Here is a 14,527-nt window from a genome sequence, read left to right as displayed (position 1 = left end):
AGAGTTCGCAGGGACGCTCCGTCCCGGCTGCTCTCCCATCAACTATTATTGTTTTTTTTTTAATCCCTTTTGCAGCCAAGCGTGCAGCCTGCCAGCCAAACAACTCCTTTCCTCCTCTGGACACCCGCCAGCCCCTGCGCCGTGCCTGGAGCCGCAAGGTGCTGGGAAGGAGGCAGCCCGGCCCCCGGCCGCCCCAGCCGAGCTCCCCCAGGAGCGAGACCACACAGACCCCCCCCGAGCCCGGCTCCAGCGACCGGGTGCCTCTTCCAAAGGCTGGGGGCGCCGCGACCCCCCCGGGGGTCCCTGAGGGTCTCGGCGGCACCCGGTGCTGCTCGGCTCCTCCCGGTCCCGCCCGCTGAGTCACGGCGGGGCGGGGGTGGGCTGAGTCGAGCCGAGCCGTGCGGTTCCGATAGGAGCAGTGCTGTGCCGAGCCGAGCCGCATCGTACCGAGCGGAGCCGTGCCGTGCCGTGCCGATAGGAGCCGTGCCGTGCCGGGACAGCGCGCCCAGCCCGGGCCGGGCCCAGGTAACGGGGTCTGTTAAGCCGGGCGGGGGTCCCGGAGCGGCTTGGGGTGCTTGCGGGGCCGGGGGCAGGAGCGGCGGGGCCGGGGCGCTCGGGGTTGGACCGCGGCTGGGGGCCGGGCGGTGCTACGGGCACTTGGCCCCCCAGCTCCCGTGGGGGTCTCCTGGGGGCCGGGGTGCCGGGTGGGCTGTGGGACGAGGTGGGGAGCACGGCTGCGACGTGTGCTGTGTGTCCCTGCGCGGGCTGCGACGCCTCTGTCCCCGCAGAGACGGCTCTCCCCTAGCGCCCCGCTGTCCACAGCCAAGGCACGACCTGCCTGGAAGCCTCCATCCCTACGGGCGCTTCCCTTCCCTGCTAAATCGGGCTCGGCCTTGCCTCTGCCCAGCAGCCAGGCTGAAAGGAATTCAGCCCCGGAGCCGCAAATCCCCGTGCACTTTGCGGGGCAGCTGTTCTCGGCTGCTGCCCTCAGCACAGCTGAGCCCTGCGAAGCCCCCGCCACTCTGCTGAGCCGTGCTGTGAGCAGCCACCGCCTCCCAACCCAGGGCACCACCGGCACACCCCGCTTCTCCTTCCTGGCGGAGAGCGCGGCATCCCGTGGGATGGTTGGCTTGTCTCGACAGGGAGCTCTCCTTCCAGTGCCTGCCGGGGGATTCCTGCTGCAGCACTGCGGCTTGCCCGTCCCGGCAAATTGCTGGGGCTGCCATGGGTGCTCCCCGCCCCTGAGCTGCCTGAGGGGTCCCTGAGGAAAGGGGCAAAGAGAGCGGCAAGACCCAGCAAGACCGGCTGGAGAACTGGAATCAAATCTCCTGGAATAGGCTCCTAGCAGCAAGTCCAGACCGCTGTGAGTGGGGGAGCCAGCTAAGGCTCATTTCATGGCCTGGGAGCTGTGGTACCCACTTATATGTAGGAGCTCTGCTGCCAGCAGGGAGCTAGGGGTGGTTTCAGAGACCTGGACAACAGGAGAGAAAACAGGTTTTGGGCAATGCTGTGAGTGCAGTCCTCCTCAGTACCACAGCCTCAGTGGGTTTTGCTCTGCCCCTGCAAGGTTTGCTGCTCCCACGTGAATTGAGCCAAGGCCTAAAAATGCTGCATAGTTGGTTCCAGTCCAGCTCTTAATCCTGCAGCCTGGGGGCTGCTATTCGGAGAGCAACAGGTTTGCAAACAACTGTGTGCTGCCGGGATGGGGCACACTGGGGCTGGCCTTCCTGCGTATTTTGGTGGCACCCATGGGTGTCAGAGGGATGTGGTGCTGCAGACAGCAGCTCCCACATGCTTGGGGGCTCTGGCTGCAGCCGGAGGAGGGCTGTGAGTGCCAGCCCCATGTGGCACCAGCTGGGCAGCAGCCTGCCAGCACTTGTTTTTCGGAAGGGCACTGAGCCGTAAACTTCTTTCCCCTCAGCTCACCGATAGCTGGGCTTTGGCAGTGACCAGGCGATCTGTGACCCAGGCCCTTGTACCTAGCTCCTGTGATGCCACAGCTCCCACCGGTGAAAGCCCCACAGGAGTCGCTTCACCCTTGGCAGGCACTGGAATTGCTGCCATCCTCAAAGTATCCCGAGCCAAACATGAACTGGCTTGGTTTTCCCCATGCTGGGGACGATCAGACCCGCTCAGCACAGGGTGAGGAGCAGCCTGTGTTGCCCATTGGCTCGGTGTTACCAGCTGCAGCCCATGCCTGAGGCTGAGTGCACCATGAGGATGTGTGAGTGGGCACACCAAGGCCAGCCCTGCTTCTTGCAGGTGGGAAACTGAAATCCCCAGACTTCACATCAGTTGCAATGTGCTTTGAGGATGCAGGCTGCTCCTCCAAGGCGGTGGCAACCTCAACACTGCTGCAGGCGTACCTGTTCCTTTGGAGACTATGTATAGCCCTTGCTGAAGCTGGTGGCTTTGCATGACACCAAACAAGATGCTGTGTGTTCCCCACCACTGCAAAGGAAGCGTTGGGTTTGTTAGCTGAGGTATTTCTGGTTGCAGTGTCTTTTAGGAAATGGTTAAATGGTTTTCAATTTAATGGTTTTGAGCATTGGAGGTCGGGGCTGTCTCTGCCTCCCGCCAGCTCTCCCACCGCTTCCTCAGGAGGGGAGGTGGCAATCGGCCCGTGAAGGACATCAGGTCTGTCAGGGAGCTCTGCTGGGCCCCTGGCAATCTTTATCAGATCATGTCCCTTCTCCAAAACTGCCCTGTGCCTGCTGGTGCCGCTTGCATGCTGATGCTGTGACTAATGTGTGGGCTGGCCCCTGTGCCCACAGGATGCTGGCCAAGGCCAAGGACACATGGTGAAGATGAACCTTATCACCAGAGTGACCGAGGCTGGGGCCCTCCTGAGCATCCCCTCTGATGGTGGCCCCTGCCCCCTGCATGGGATCGCTCTGTATCCTATCTGGGGGACTCTGTCCTGGGTGCCTGGGGCCACTCACATGCCTCTCTCTGTGCCTCAGTTCCCCCATCTATTTCACAAAACTTTGCCTTCTCTCCCATGAATAGCAGGCTATGGGTGAAGAGCCGTGTCCTTATTAGCATCTTGGAGGCTCAAGACACAGATCAGTAGTGTATTTTACTAGTAAGCCTGGAAGCAAAATAGATGAAAGCCCTTGTATCTACCCATTGCTGGTGTTTGTGTGAGACATGAGAGCATCTTCCCTTCTTGGGAAAAATGTCATGTGCAAAACCCACATGCCCTCACTGTCTCCAAGTAATCAAATACCTGGTGCCAAGTCACCCAGAGATCAATAAGGTTTCTCAGTGGTAATAAACACTGGGCTTTTTATTTTTTCTACTTGCCTCCGGGTTTAGATAAAGTCTTCTTCCCAGGCTTCCCTTTGCAAGGGCAGCGCGTTAATTTAATGTTGATGAGAGAACACAATGTAATGCCCTGATACTTCGTGCTGAGCCTCTGAGAAAACACATCCTGCCCTGTGCCAGTAAGGAGCCTGCTCCAGACCCGATCTCCCCCACCTCTGCTTATCTCATCTCTGACAAAGCAGCAGCTTTTCTATGTGCTATTGTTCTCAGAGCAACCTTGGAGCTGAGCTACCCGGCTGGGGGGGGGGGGCTGGGGCGGGGTGGCTGGAAAAGCCTTCCTGCTCCAGGGAGGAAGGAGGGAGGTTGGGCTGGCGTGGAGGGGCTGCCCTGCCCGGCTGCTGCAATAGCTCCCTGCTCTGGCTTTTGCAGAAGGGAGCCAAGTGGTACCTGGGCGCAGTGATGCTGTGCCATCGCCTGAGCTGCTTCCCAACGCCTCCAGGATGCACTTGGGGACCAGCATTGCCTGCTGTGGGCATGGGTGGGAACGGAGTTTTTGTGCTGAGAAAACTGTTTCAGGGGATTTTCACTTGGCATTGTTTAGCTCAGGAAGAGGCAATCAACCGAGTTGGGGCAAGCAGAGCTCAGAGGGGAAATACCAGCTGCCCCGCTTCCATGGGGATTTCTGGTCTCATCTGGGCTCCCCGTAATGGCTGAAAGGAGACGATCCCTTTCTTTGGGATCCAAATCCAAATCCAAACTGTGCCAGCACAGCAGAATGGGTCAGAGCTTGTCCCTCTGCCAGCCTTCCCCTGGCTGGAGCCTTGCAGCTTTGTGTCCCTATGCACTGGCTCGGTGCCGTGGCGCCACGGTTTGCATTCACATCTTTGTTACTCCCAGCTTCAAGCACCGGTGCTTAACATTGCCTTTAGGCACACTGCGTGTTTTGCTGTTGCCACCTGCGTTTTGCCATCACGTGGCTGTGCTTTTTCAATACAAGCTCTCACTCCGTGGCTGCATGTGTGTGGTTCCCGGGCACGCAGCAAGGAATGGGGACGCCGGCCTCATCCACATCCAGTTACTGCTGGCGAGTCATGTCCATGCTGGGGACCTCAGCAACATGGTGCTTGTACAAGACCGTTATGCCTATGGTAGGTGGTTGATTTACAGCCCAAAGCCCCTGTCATCCAGGGGTGACAAATTGTCGCGGGAAGGCTCAGGCACTCTGCCTGTTGGTGCTGACACACCGGTGCAGGATGTGCGCGGGATCCGTGCTGGCTGGAGAGACTTCCTGCTCTGCTCAGGAAAGCAGCAAGCGGCTGTGGTGTCGCATTAGCAAACCCGCGTGGGGAAACATGTCTCAGCACAGGCACAAGCCATCTCCTGCTGACACCCAGGCCAACCCAGAACCTGGCCCTGGGCAAGCAGCACTGTGAGGCTGGCCAGCACTGGTCGGCAGCCCCACTTCCAGCCTCGGCGAGAAATGAGGTGGGACCTTCCCCTTGCCACCAGGCAACCCGCTGACAAGTTTTCAAGCCAGCAGTTATCCCCGGTCTTCGCTACTGACAACCCTTGGATGCTTTTGAGAGCTCGTGAGACACAGAAGAGGCTTTATTTTTATCTTTCTCATGAGACCAAAATGATATCTGTCATTCCTCTCATTTCTGACATCACACCATTGGTTAGACAGAAAAGCCTCAACTGTGCAGCAAAGGGAGCCTTTGATAGCAGTGCTTGCGGGAGCCCTGCAGCCACTTCGGCGGGTGGTCCCCCCGTCTCACATGCTGTGAAACAGCTGCAGTTCCGTTCACACAGGCAACAGGCGTCTGCACGCCTGGCCAGGTTTATGTCCCCATGGACAGGACACCCTGAAACGGTGCTGGGGGTTTTGAGCAGGATGGTTGGGAGCGATGTGCGAGCCAGACACAGCCCTGGCAGTGGCAGCAACCTGGGTGCTGGCTTGGCTTTGGGCATCAGCAAGTGCTTGGTGCTGGCAGCCACCCCAGGCAGCCCGTGCTGACACTGTCCTGTCCCAGGGGCTCAGCGTGATGCCCTCGATGATGCACATTTGCATTACCTCATCAGCTTTCCAGGCATGGGCCGATTTCAGCCTCTTTATGGTCCTGCTGCCCAGGGATGAACCCCTCATGGTGACTCTGGGCGTTCCTGCCACCTCCTGCTGCTCTCACCCCAGGCCCCTGGGTGGGGCTGGTGTCACTGTGCTGCAGGCAGCACCTGCCCCTGCTGCTGCTGTTGGGTGCAAATACCACAGCTACAGCCTCGGCGGGTGCCTTGTGAAGGTGGGAGCCCAAGGTGTCAAGCTGAGCATGGGAAAGTGCTGCACAGCAACCATGAGACTGCTGCCAGGAGGTGGGGTTGTGTTGCAGCCGATGCACAAGCAGGTGCAGGCGATGGGTGGCAGCCGTAGGGGGACAGAGCATGCTCATGTCCTGCACCGTGCTCCGTTCCCACCACCACTGGCTCTGGTTTGCAACATGACCAGCTCCGCAGCTGAAAATACAGGAGATGAAATCACCAGATACAAATCTAGGCCAGGCAGGTTAGGAAACCACTATTTCCTTCTGTTCTTTATCGCCTGCGTTAAGAAGCCAGGGCAGGAACCAAGATGTGAAGCAGTGAGCTGTAGAGGTTGGCGCCTGTGCTGGGGCCGAGAGTCCAGAGATTTGTCTGCCCCCCCACCTCTGTCCTGTCCTTCCAGCCTCACGTGGCCATGTGGGGAGTCTGGCACCCGGAGCTCCTCCTGGGTGGCAGAGGCACTCGGGAGCTGGCTGTTGCACCAGCCACTGTCCCACCTGCACAGCCTCAGCTCTCCATCTCCTGGTGCCCTGCTGGCTGTGGGCAATGTTCTTGTCACCCCAAATACTTACATGGCCTCTTTTCTTTGTGACCTTCCAGGCTCTGCTTTCTCCTGTGAGGCAAAGACAAAGTCAAGAGCCACCTGTGATGAAAGTCCTGCTCCTGCTCCTTCTCTCCCCCCTCCAAGGTAGGCTGGTCCCAGTCACATCTCGCCCTGGGCTAGCACGTCCAGGCTGCTGGAGGTAATTGGCAGCCCCAAAATGCAAAGGTTGAAGGCACTGGGGGATGTTTGCTGCCATGGCTTCCACAGAGGTGAAATATCTTGTGGGCTGATGTGCCTCCACTAGGGTCTCTGGCATGAGGACCTGGAGATGGAGGAGTCCTTTCTGGAGAAAGGAGCAGGTCTCCATCCATCTGTAGTGCTCCTTTGTCATTGTCATCCTGCTGCAGGGCTGGGGGGGTGGCACTGGGGAGAAGCCAGCCCCAGGAGAGAGGGTCTCCTGTAGCCCTGGGCATGCTGGCTCCTGGCAAACCTCCCAGCGTGACCGTGGGCAAGTCAGAGGTGGCTGGTGGCACACAGCCTGGCCAGGAAGGGTTTGGCACACCTGGGGCAGAGCCTGGCACGCTGCGTGCTGGCGTGTGGGTGGCTGCCCCTCTGGCTAAGCCGGCGTCTCTCTGCGCTTGTGCAATGCAGGGGTGGGTGCAAGCACCCGCCAGGAGGATTTCCGTTTCTGCGGAGAGAGGAACCAGACTGAGAACAGCTCCGTCATCTACAAGCACAGTCCTGCCAACATCTCCATTGAGAACACGGCCCAGGCACTCATAATAAAAAGTCCATTTCTGCCAAGCGGGAGAAACTTTTATCACCAGTCCAGCTTGCCGCCCACTTTGGGCCGGTACCGCTTCTGCATCTACTGGTTCAAGCACAACAGGACCCTCCGGCTTGCATACGGGAAGCAGAGCTTCCTCCTGGGCCGGGACCCAGACAGCAGCATCACCCAGGAGGGGGACTTGCGGAAGACTGAAAGGACCAAGATCTTCAACGTGTCCTATGTCTTCAAGGGCCAGAAGAACACCTCCCTTGACAGTGCATCTAAATACTCTTTCCCTGGTAAAGGCAGTTTGGTGTTATTTTAATGAGATAATGAGATCATTTTAATGAGTCAATTCCATTCCAGCCTGTGCTAGCCATCAGCAGAGCACTGGGGATGTCCCGGTGCTGTGCCATACTATGACAATGTCAGGACACAGCTTAAGGGTGATGGGAAGGACAAGTGGTTTTGCTTAAGCAGCCCCATGGCAGCCCCTGTCACACAGGTGTCCTTGGGCGAGCAGCTGCCAAAGCATGAAGGCAGAGGTTTTCCAAAGTGCTACAGCCCCCTGAAATCCCAGCAAGCCATGTGCTTCGCAGGGGAATGCTGAGCTCCAGGCGGCCAGAGAAACCATCTGGGTCAGGGTCTCTGGTGGCTTCCCAAGTGTGGGGCCACACTGAAGCCCTTTGCTTTGGGTTCCTGCGAGGGCTGTGCCATGGAGCCAGCCCTGGCCAGCAGCTGGGGACAGGGGGAAGCTGGCTCTGCCTGTGCCCCTGACAGTTTCTCCTGTCGTGTGCCACCAGCCTCTCTGGAGATCATGCCCGTCGGGGAGCAGGACGTAGAGGGCCAGCTCGCTGCCCTGGACAGACTCCTCGCACAGGCGCCGGCCTCGGGTGCCACGGCACAGCGATCGCTTCGGCAGTGAGTGCAGGGCTGGGCTGCAGGCCGGGTGGTTGTGGTGGTGGGCAGGGTGTTGGTCGAACCCGTTCCACACTGGCAACCTTTTTCCTGGTCCCCAGCGTGGCACCTGCTGCCCTGCTCACTGCATCCCCTTCCCCACAGCGAACTCGGGGCCCTGGAGAGGATGCTGGCACACGTGGAGCTCAAAGGGCAGAACCAGACCTTCGGGAAGGCTGCTCTGCGTGCCACCGTCCTGAGAGTCAGCACCGCACAGGCTCCTCAGCACCTGGCCTTTGCTTCCCCGAGAGAGGTGGGTCTGTGGGGTGCTGGTGGGGATGGAAGTGCAACCCCAGGGCTGGCAGATGTCACCCCCGTCATCCCCACCACACCCAGTGGAGCTCAGAGTAGCAGCCCTCCGGCATCTTCCCAAGCTCTGTCCCAATGGGTCTGTCCTTGCAGGAGGGCAGAGAGGTCCAGGGGTTCGCCGTGGATCTGCCGAGCAGCTTGTTCGTGACAGCAAAGGAGGAGGAGGTGGTGGAGCACAGGGTGCTCCTGGTGGACGTCAACAGCCAGGCCATGTTCCAGGTAATGCTTGCGCCATGCAGCACGGTGGGGTGCCACTGTCTGGTGGCATAGGGCAGCAGAGAGACAGCTGCAGCAGGGGGTGTGGGTACAAATCAGCACAAGGCATCGTTCCCTGGACTGACCTTACATTCATGTCCATGTTGCACCTTGCAGCATCACCTGCAGCTCAGCTAGGCTTTGCCTTCTCCTCTGCCCCTCCCGCAGTCCTCGCCCTTCTCGGCCAGCTCCAGTCCTTGCTGACCAAACCAGGCTGAAGGCACTCACTTGTAGGGGGTGCTCTGGAGATGTTAGATGCTTCAAAAAGGAGCTAGAGGCTTGACAGGGTAGCGGCACAGGTCCTCTTTGCTATGGACTCTCGCCAGCTTCACACCTGGCAGCTCTCCCTTCCTGCAGTGCCACCACCTCCTCTCCTTCTCCCACAGGATGAAAACAGCAGCCACATCCTGGGTGACAAGGTGGTTGGCATCTCCCTGGTGGACACGGTGGTGGCCAATCTCTCTGACCCAGTGGTCCTCACTTTCTACCACAACCAACTGCCGGTAAGTGGGGGAATAGCCCCATCACACCCAATCCCTCCAGGAACGGAGGGGCAGGGATGGCTCAGGCCCTACCAGCTTGAAGAGTGGTCACGATCCAGCAGGTCCTAGGCCTGCTGCAACCTACTGCATCTTCTGGCTTCATGGCTTCACCACGTGCACTAGTGGCGGCTCTGCCTACTTCTGTGCAGTGGATGATGATTTGCAGATGTGTCAACTCCAGCACAATCTCCAGGGCTGGGGATAATTTGAGTTAATATTTCTTGGCTCATTCATAGCCACTGCTCAAAGATGAACTCCTTATCTAAAAGTGGGGCCTGGGAGGAGGCTTCTGTTCTGGAAACTGCCAAGAGAAGTATTTACCTTGAGCCTCTGCTCATGATATGGGCCAGTTCATCTCCTGAGACCATCTCACCTTTTGTTCAGTGTTGCCCCTACCAAACTTGCAATTCATCCTGACCAGGACCTGTTGTTTTGTCATTTCAGAGGAATGTGACCCTGCTGTGCGTCTTCTGGCAGGAGGACAGCACCGGTGAGTGTATGGGCGCAGGAGCTTCTGCCTTTGTGTGAAGCACAGATGCTCTTTCTGTTCCCTTGGCTGAGTACTGAAGACCTGCTGTTGGTGGTGAAAGTTGTTCTGCAGCTCCCTTGCTCCAGCTCCATAAACATTTCCCTTGGGGTCAATTTCAGGCTTTTTCCTCCATATCTAACCTAGGAGCTTTCTCCTTCTCCAGGGAGGGTACTGTTGCCCCTGAGGCGAGCAATCCTGTGTATGTATTCCTGCCAGTGTGTGCTCTGCATGGGGTGATCTGGGACCCCCCCCATTTGTCCTTCTCCCTGCTGTGGACACCCTAACCTGAAGCTCTGAGCTCCAAAGCAGCTGTTTCTGCCGGTCACCAGATGCTTTCCCTTTCTTTAGCAGCCAGCTCTGGAAACTGGGACAGCTATGGCTGCACAACAGTGGAGGGGGACAGACAGACATACTGCAGATGCAACCACCTTACCTACTTTGCTGTGCTAATGGTGGGTAGTGCCTTTCCGCAGCTCTCTCCATTATTCCCCCTGGCACTGCTCCTTCACTGTCTCATTCCTTCTTCTCCCCAGGTATCCTCTCCAGAGATTACCTACATACACAGAGAGTATCTGAGCATCATCACGTACATCGGCTGCCTTATCTCAGCTTTGGCATCCATTTGCACCATCTTCTTCCTCTACTTCAGGTATGGTCTGGGTGCCCAGGTGAGCCAGTGGGCTGACAGGACACCCCATGCTCCCTCTGCATTTTTCCTGCACTGGGGAGGGCCCAAGCTCTCCAAAGGCAGTTGGTGGTCCAGCTGGGAGCATAATGAAGGAGCCAGGCTGGAAGAAAGCAGAATGTACCCCTCCAGAAACTATCCTCTTTGCCAGGTCTCCTGAAAGGCACTCTCAAACACCTGTTGATTTTGGAAAATCGGTTTGGTTGTTATCATGGAACTGGCAAGCAGAAAACGACAAAGATCTTGTCAGGGAGAACAAGAGTGGCTTTTCTCGAGTAATATCACTGACCCTATGTGGATGATTGGGAACTGAAAATACATGTGTGTCACTCCCAACCCTCCGTAGACTAAATCTGAAGTGCAGGGCCAGCTGCAGAGACCTGAATTTGCCTGTGTCAGTCCCATGCGTGGAGTCAGTATGTCAGCCCCTTACACTAACAAGGGTTCTCCTAACTCTTCGGGTGTGGTGTGTTGCCCCAGTGACACTGTGGGGTGTAGTGGGGCACCAGTGATGCTGGCCAGGCAGGGTGCTGACATCTCTTCCCCTCACTTCTCCAGAAGCAAGCAGCGAGACCAGATCATGAGCATGCACATCCACATGAACCTGCTGGGTGCCATCTTCCTCCTGGACTTCACCTTCCTCATCTCAGCACACTTGGCTGCCAGCAGCAGCAATGCGGCCTGCATTGCTGGGGGGCTGTTCCTGCACTTCTCCCTCCTGAGCTGCCTCACCTGGATGGGCATCGAGGGCTACAACCTCTACCGGCTTGTGATCGAAGTCTTCAATGCCTACCATGACCACCTCCTCCTCAAGCTCTGCCTGGTGGGCTGGGGTGAGCATGGGGGAGCCAGAGACTCCCCAGGGGCAGGACAGTGGGGCATGGTAGGGTTGGTTTCTGCCCCTGGAAGTCTTTCCCAGCATATATGGTGCCTGGATGGGGATGGAGGCATAGCTGTGGTGTCTGAGAGCAGAGGGATCTGTCTCTTCACTAAGGCAGGAGACGCAGTGACTGAGAGCAGAAACAGGGGCTAGAGCAAAGGCAGGTCACCCAGCGAGGGAGGCATGTGACAGCCGCTGCTTGGGGTCCTTAAATAGCGGTGGGATGTTCTTTCTAAAAGAGACACCCCGGTGTGGTGGTTTTACCGTGCTAGGCAGCTGAACTCCACCACAACCGCTCTCTCACTCCCCCTCCTTAGAAGAGGAGGAGAAGTACAGGAAAGAGCAACTCATGGGTTGAGATAAGGATAATTTAATTAAAGGGAAGAAATAATTATTAAGGAAAGATTATTGTTAATTAAACAATTTAGCTAAAGGGAAAAAGGGAAAGGGGAAAAGGGAGGCGAAAAGGAAAAAAAAAAAAAATAAAGGCTGCGTGGAAGCACAGAGGAAAGAAATTACTCTCTACTTTGCACAAATGAGTGATGCTTGACCACGTCCTTGAAGCAGGGCCTCAACGCACGTAGCCGGTGTTTGGGAGGACAGACGTTTTCACAGCGAGAGCCCCCCCTCTTCCTTTTTCCACCTTTTATTGCTGAGTGTGACACCATCTAGTATAGAATATCCATTTGGTTGGTTTAGGTCAGCTGCCCTGGTGATGTTCCTTTCTCACTTTTTTGCCCACCCCCCAGGAGGGTTAGAGAGAGTCCTGATGCTGTGCCAGCACTGCTCAGCAGCAGACACAGCACTGGGGTGATCCCACTGCTGTTCTAGCTACAAGTGCAGAGCACAGCACTGTGTGGGCTGCTGCAGGGAAAGTTAGCATCCTAGCCAGACCCAGTACACCAGGGCAGCCCATAAAGATGGGCTTGATACAGGAGACACCCATACATCTCTGTCCTCCTTTGGATAGGAGGTTGTGGTAAGAAGATCTCATGATCATTTGTGGCCTAAAATTCCATCACCCTGTGAGACCCCCAGCTGGGCTCTGTGCAGCAAAAGCCCGTTCCTTGGCCAGGGCTTACACCAGGAACCCGTGTTGTAGCCTCCCTCCTTGGTTCACCCCAAGGAGAGAGGACATTGTCCACCTTACGAGGAAAAAGAGGCAATGAGTCCTTCCAGAAGGTCTGTGGGTCAGAGATGAGGGTGGCCACTTTACTCTGTTTACACCCAGGACTCCCCTTCTGTTGCGTGATGCTGATCTTCCTGACTAACTGGACGAACTATGGCCCGTTCTCCATTCCCGTGTATGAATCCATTGGTGGAAAGTCCACCAGTGCAACCATGTAAGTCATGGGAAATTGATTGCTTGGTCCCTGGTCTTAAAGTCATCTGGTTCAACCTCCACCTCCTTAGCCCACAAGGCTGTGGCTTTCCTGGGGCTTTGCATAAGGTGGGGCAGGGGATCCCCCCTCTGGGTTTAACTACGATGGGTGCTGAGTTAGCCCAGAACCTTTATGCTCCCCTGTCCCCCTGTGGGATGACACGGTGTAACCCTTTGCTTTTTCTCCTCCCTCTAGGTGCTGGATCACGAGCCCCCTGATCCATAACGTGATAAACCTGGGTTTATTCAGCCTGGTATTCCTCTTCAACTCCGTCATGCTGGGGGCCATGGTCCGGGAGATCCTCCGGCAGAACAAGAAAGGCCACAAGCTCAAGCATGTCCTAGCCCTCTGTGGTCTAAGCATCCTGCTGGGCATTCCCTGGGCACTGGTGTTCTTCTCCTTCACCTCCGGCAGCTTCGGCCTTGTCTCCCTCTACATCTTCACCATCATCAACTCCCTCCAAGGTGATCCTGGGGCACTGGGCTCCTCCAAAAGGGCATGAGCTGCCCTGGGACTTTGTGGGTGTGGTGATGATGGGCTATGAGAAGATACAGCCCTGGGAGACTGGCTAGCTCACTGGCATACTGGTGGTCCTCTGAGGGGATTGAACCACTCTTTCTCCCTTCTCACCCAGGTTTTCTCATCTTTCTCTGGTACTGGACCATGGTGCTGCAGGCGAAAAAGTCCTCCAACTCCCAGAGCAGCTCTGACAGCATGAAACTGCAGCCTAACAGCAGCCACAGCCACCCTGGCTGAGCCTCGTGCTGGCCATGCCGCGGGGCTGCCTGGCCGGGGCTCCCCGCATGGACTGTGGCCATGGCAAGCACCAGCGCCGGCCGCTTTGCTACTCACCTGCCCCATGGGGCTGCCGGGAGCACAGGGATCTGCAGCAGAGACCCCCAGCCCCTCGCCTCCACCAGCTCCGCGTTCCCCATCACCACGTCCCCTGAAGTAGCTGGGTGTCCCCATCCCTGACCGGGTATCCCCTACCTGCTCCCACAGGGACAGGCTGGCTCCAGGGGCACGACAGAGAGATGCACAGGGCTGTGGCAAGGGATGGAAGCAGGAGCAAGAACAGGCCCCCCAGTGCTCCCAGATGTCCCCTGCAGTGTCCCAAGGCCTGTCCTCTCCCTGAGGAGGGACAGCAGGAGGGAAAGGCTCCGTTTTCAGGCCTTGCTGGTGGCCTCCAAGAGGGCCCTTCCCTGGTAAGACAGAATAACAACCACTGCAACACCCTCTAGCAGCTGAAATAATCTATTTTTGTTATTTTGTTGAATGTTTCTCTATTTTTGTATGGTGTAAAAGTTTAATATTTGTGCTCGCACATGAGACTTGTGCCCATTAAAGTTGTTCCTGCTCAGAGCATGCCGATCCTGGGTCTCTGCTGTTGGTGAGCTGTCCCTTGGGGTTCTGCCACTGCCCCTCATCCCTCCAGTGTGCCCTGGCAAACAGGGCTGTCCCACCCCCAGGGAAGGACTCAGTTTTTCTCCGTGCTGAATTTCTGCAGCTCAACAAGGCTCTGCACACCAGTATGGCCCACACCATCCTGCTGAGCAGAGACCAATAACTGTTCCCAACAGAGCACCAGCAGCCTGGTGCTGTTGGCTTTAGGGTGACAGCAGCGGGCCTCAGGGCTCGGGAAGCGTTTGCAGTCTCTGGTGACTGTCACCATGCAGCACAAAGGAAGGTGTTTCTCTGCTGGGCTGTGGGCAGGTTTCCCTTCCCTGTGCAGCCCTGGCAGCTCACGTCAATGTTCAGTGATGTGCCCAAGCTCCTCTTTGCATAGAGCAGTGCTGGGGAGAGGAACCACCATGGCCAGCTGAGCAACGGTACCAAGGCACTGCAGTGAGCATTGGCTAAGCAGTAGGAGGGCCACGTGAATATGGACCTGGAGTTTTGCTTATGTCCCTTGTGTCACTCTTGTTCCTACCTGCAAACTCGGGTGCACCTGGGCTTGGGCATGTGAGCATCGTGCCCACGGGTGGCATGGGAACCCTAGGCTTGGCTGGCAGCGGGGATACCCCAACACATCACTCACCATTCTGGGCTGAGGGGTCATCAGCACAACGGGTCTGGGCAGGATAGGGTGAGAAGG

General features: G+C 57.2%; 1 protein-coding gene across 2 annotated transcripts; it reads left to right on the top strand.

Moving 5' to 3' along the window:
* Window positions 1-404: 404 nt before the first annotated feature.
* ADGRG1 (adhesion G protein-coupled receptor G1) lies at window positions 405-13,794 on the top strand. 2 transcript variants are annotated; one of them, XM_032195847.1, is made up of 14 exons: window positions 405-525; window positions 6,181-6,268; window positions 6,776-7,192; window positions 7,697-7,814; window positions 7,956-8,103; window positions 8,253-8,378; window positions 8,801-8,917; window positions 9,401-9,446; window positions 9,834-9,937; window positions 10,019-10,134; window positions 10,729-11,003; window positions 12,282-12,393; window positions 12,628-12,896; window positions 13,067-13,794. In XM_032195847.1, the coding sequence occupies exons 2-14, from the start codon at window positions 6,229-6,231 to the stop codon at window positions 13,186-13,188; spliced, it is 2,010 nt and encodes a 669-aa protein (XP_032051738.1). In that variant the 5' UTR covers window positions 405-525; window positions 6,181-6,228; the 3' UTR covers window positions 13,189-13,794. The 2 variants fall into 2 exon arrangements, with proteins under 2 accessions (XP_032051738.1, XP_032051739.1); XM_032195848.1 differs by having other exon boundaries at window positions 416-525; window positions 9,837-9,937.
* Window positions 13,795-14,527: the final 733 nt, after the last annotated feature.

This window comes from Aythya fuligula, chromosome 12 (assembly GCF_009819795.1).
Source record: "Aythya fuligula isolate bAytFul2 chromosome 12, bAytFul2.pri, whole genome shotgun sequence".
NCBI classification, from domain to species: Eukaryota; Metazoa; Chordata; class Aves; order Anseriformes; family Anatidae; genus Aythya; species Aythya fuligula.
This window is presented reverse-complemented; position numbering and strand designations above follow the sequence as displayed.

Excerpts from the sequence above, each read along its gene's own strand:
- ADGRG1 (XM_032195847.1), top strand. The coding sequence starts at position 6,229 with ATGAAAGTCCTGCTCCTGCTCCTTCTCTCCCCCCTCCAAG. Across the intron at positions 6,269-6,775 it reads CCTTCTCTCCCCCCTCCAAG|GGGTGGGTGCAAGCACCCGC; the intron begins GTAGGCTGGTCC and ends TGTGCAATGCAG. Across the intron at positions 7,815-7,955 it reads GCACAGCGATCGCTTCGGCA|CGAACTCGGGGCCCTGGAGA; the intron begins GTGAGTGCAGGG and ends CCTTCCCCACAG.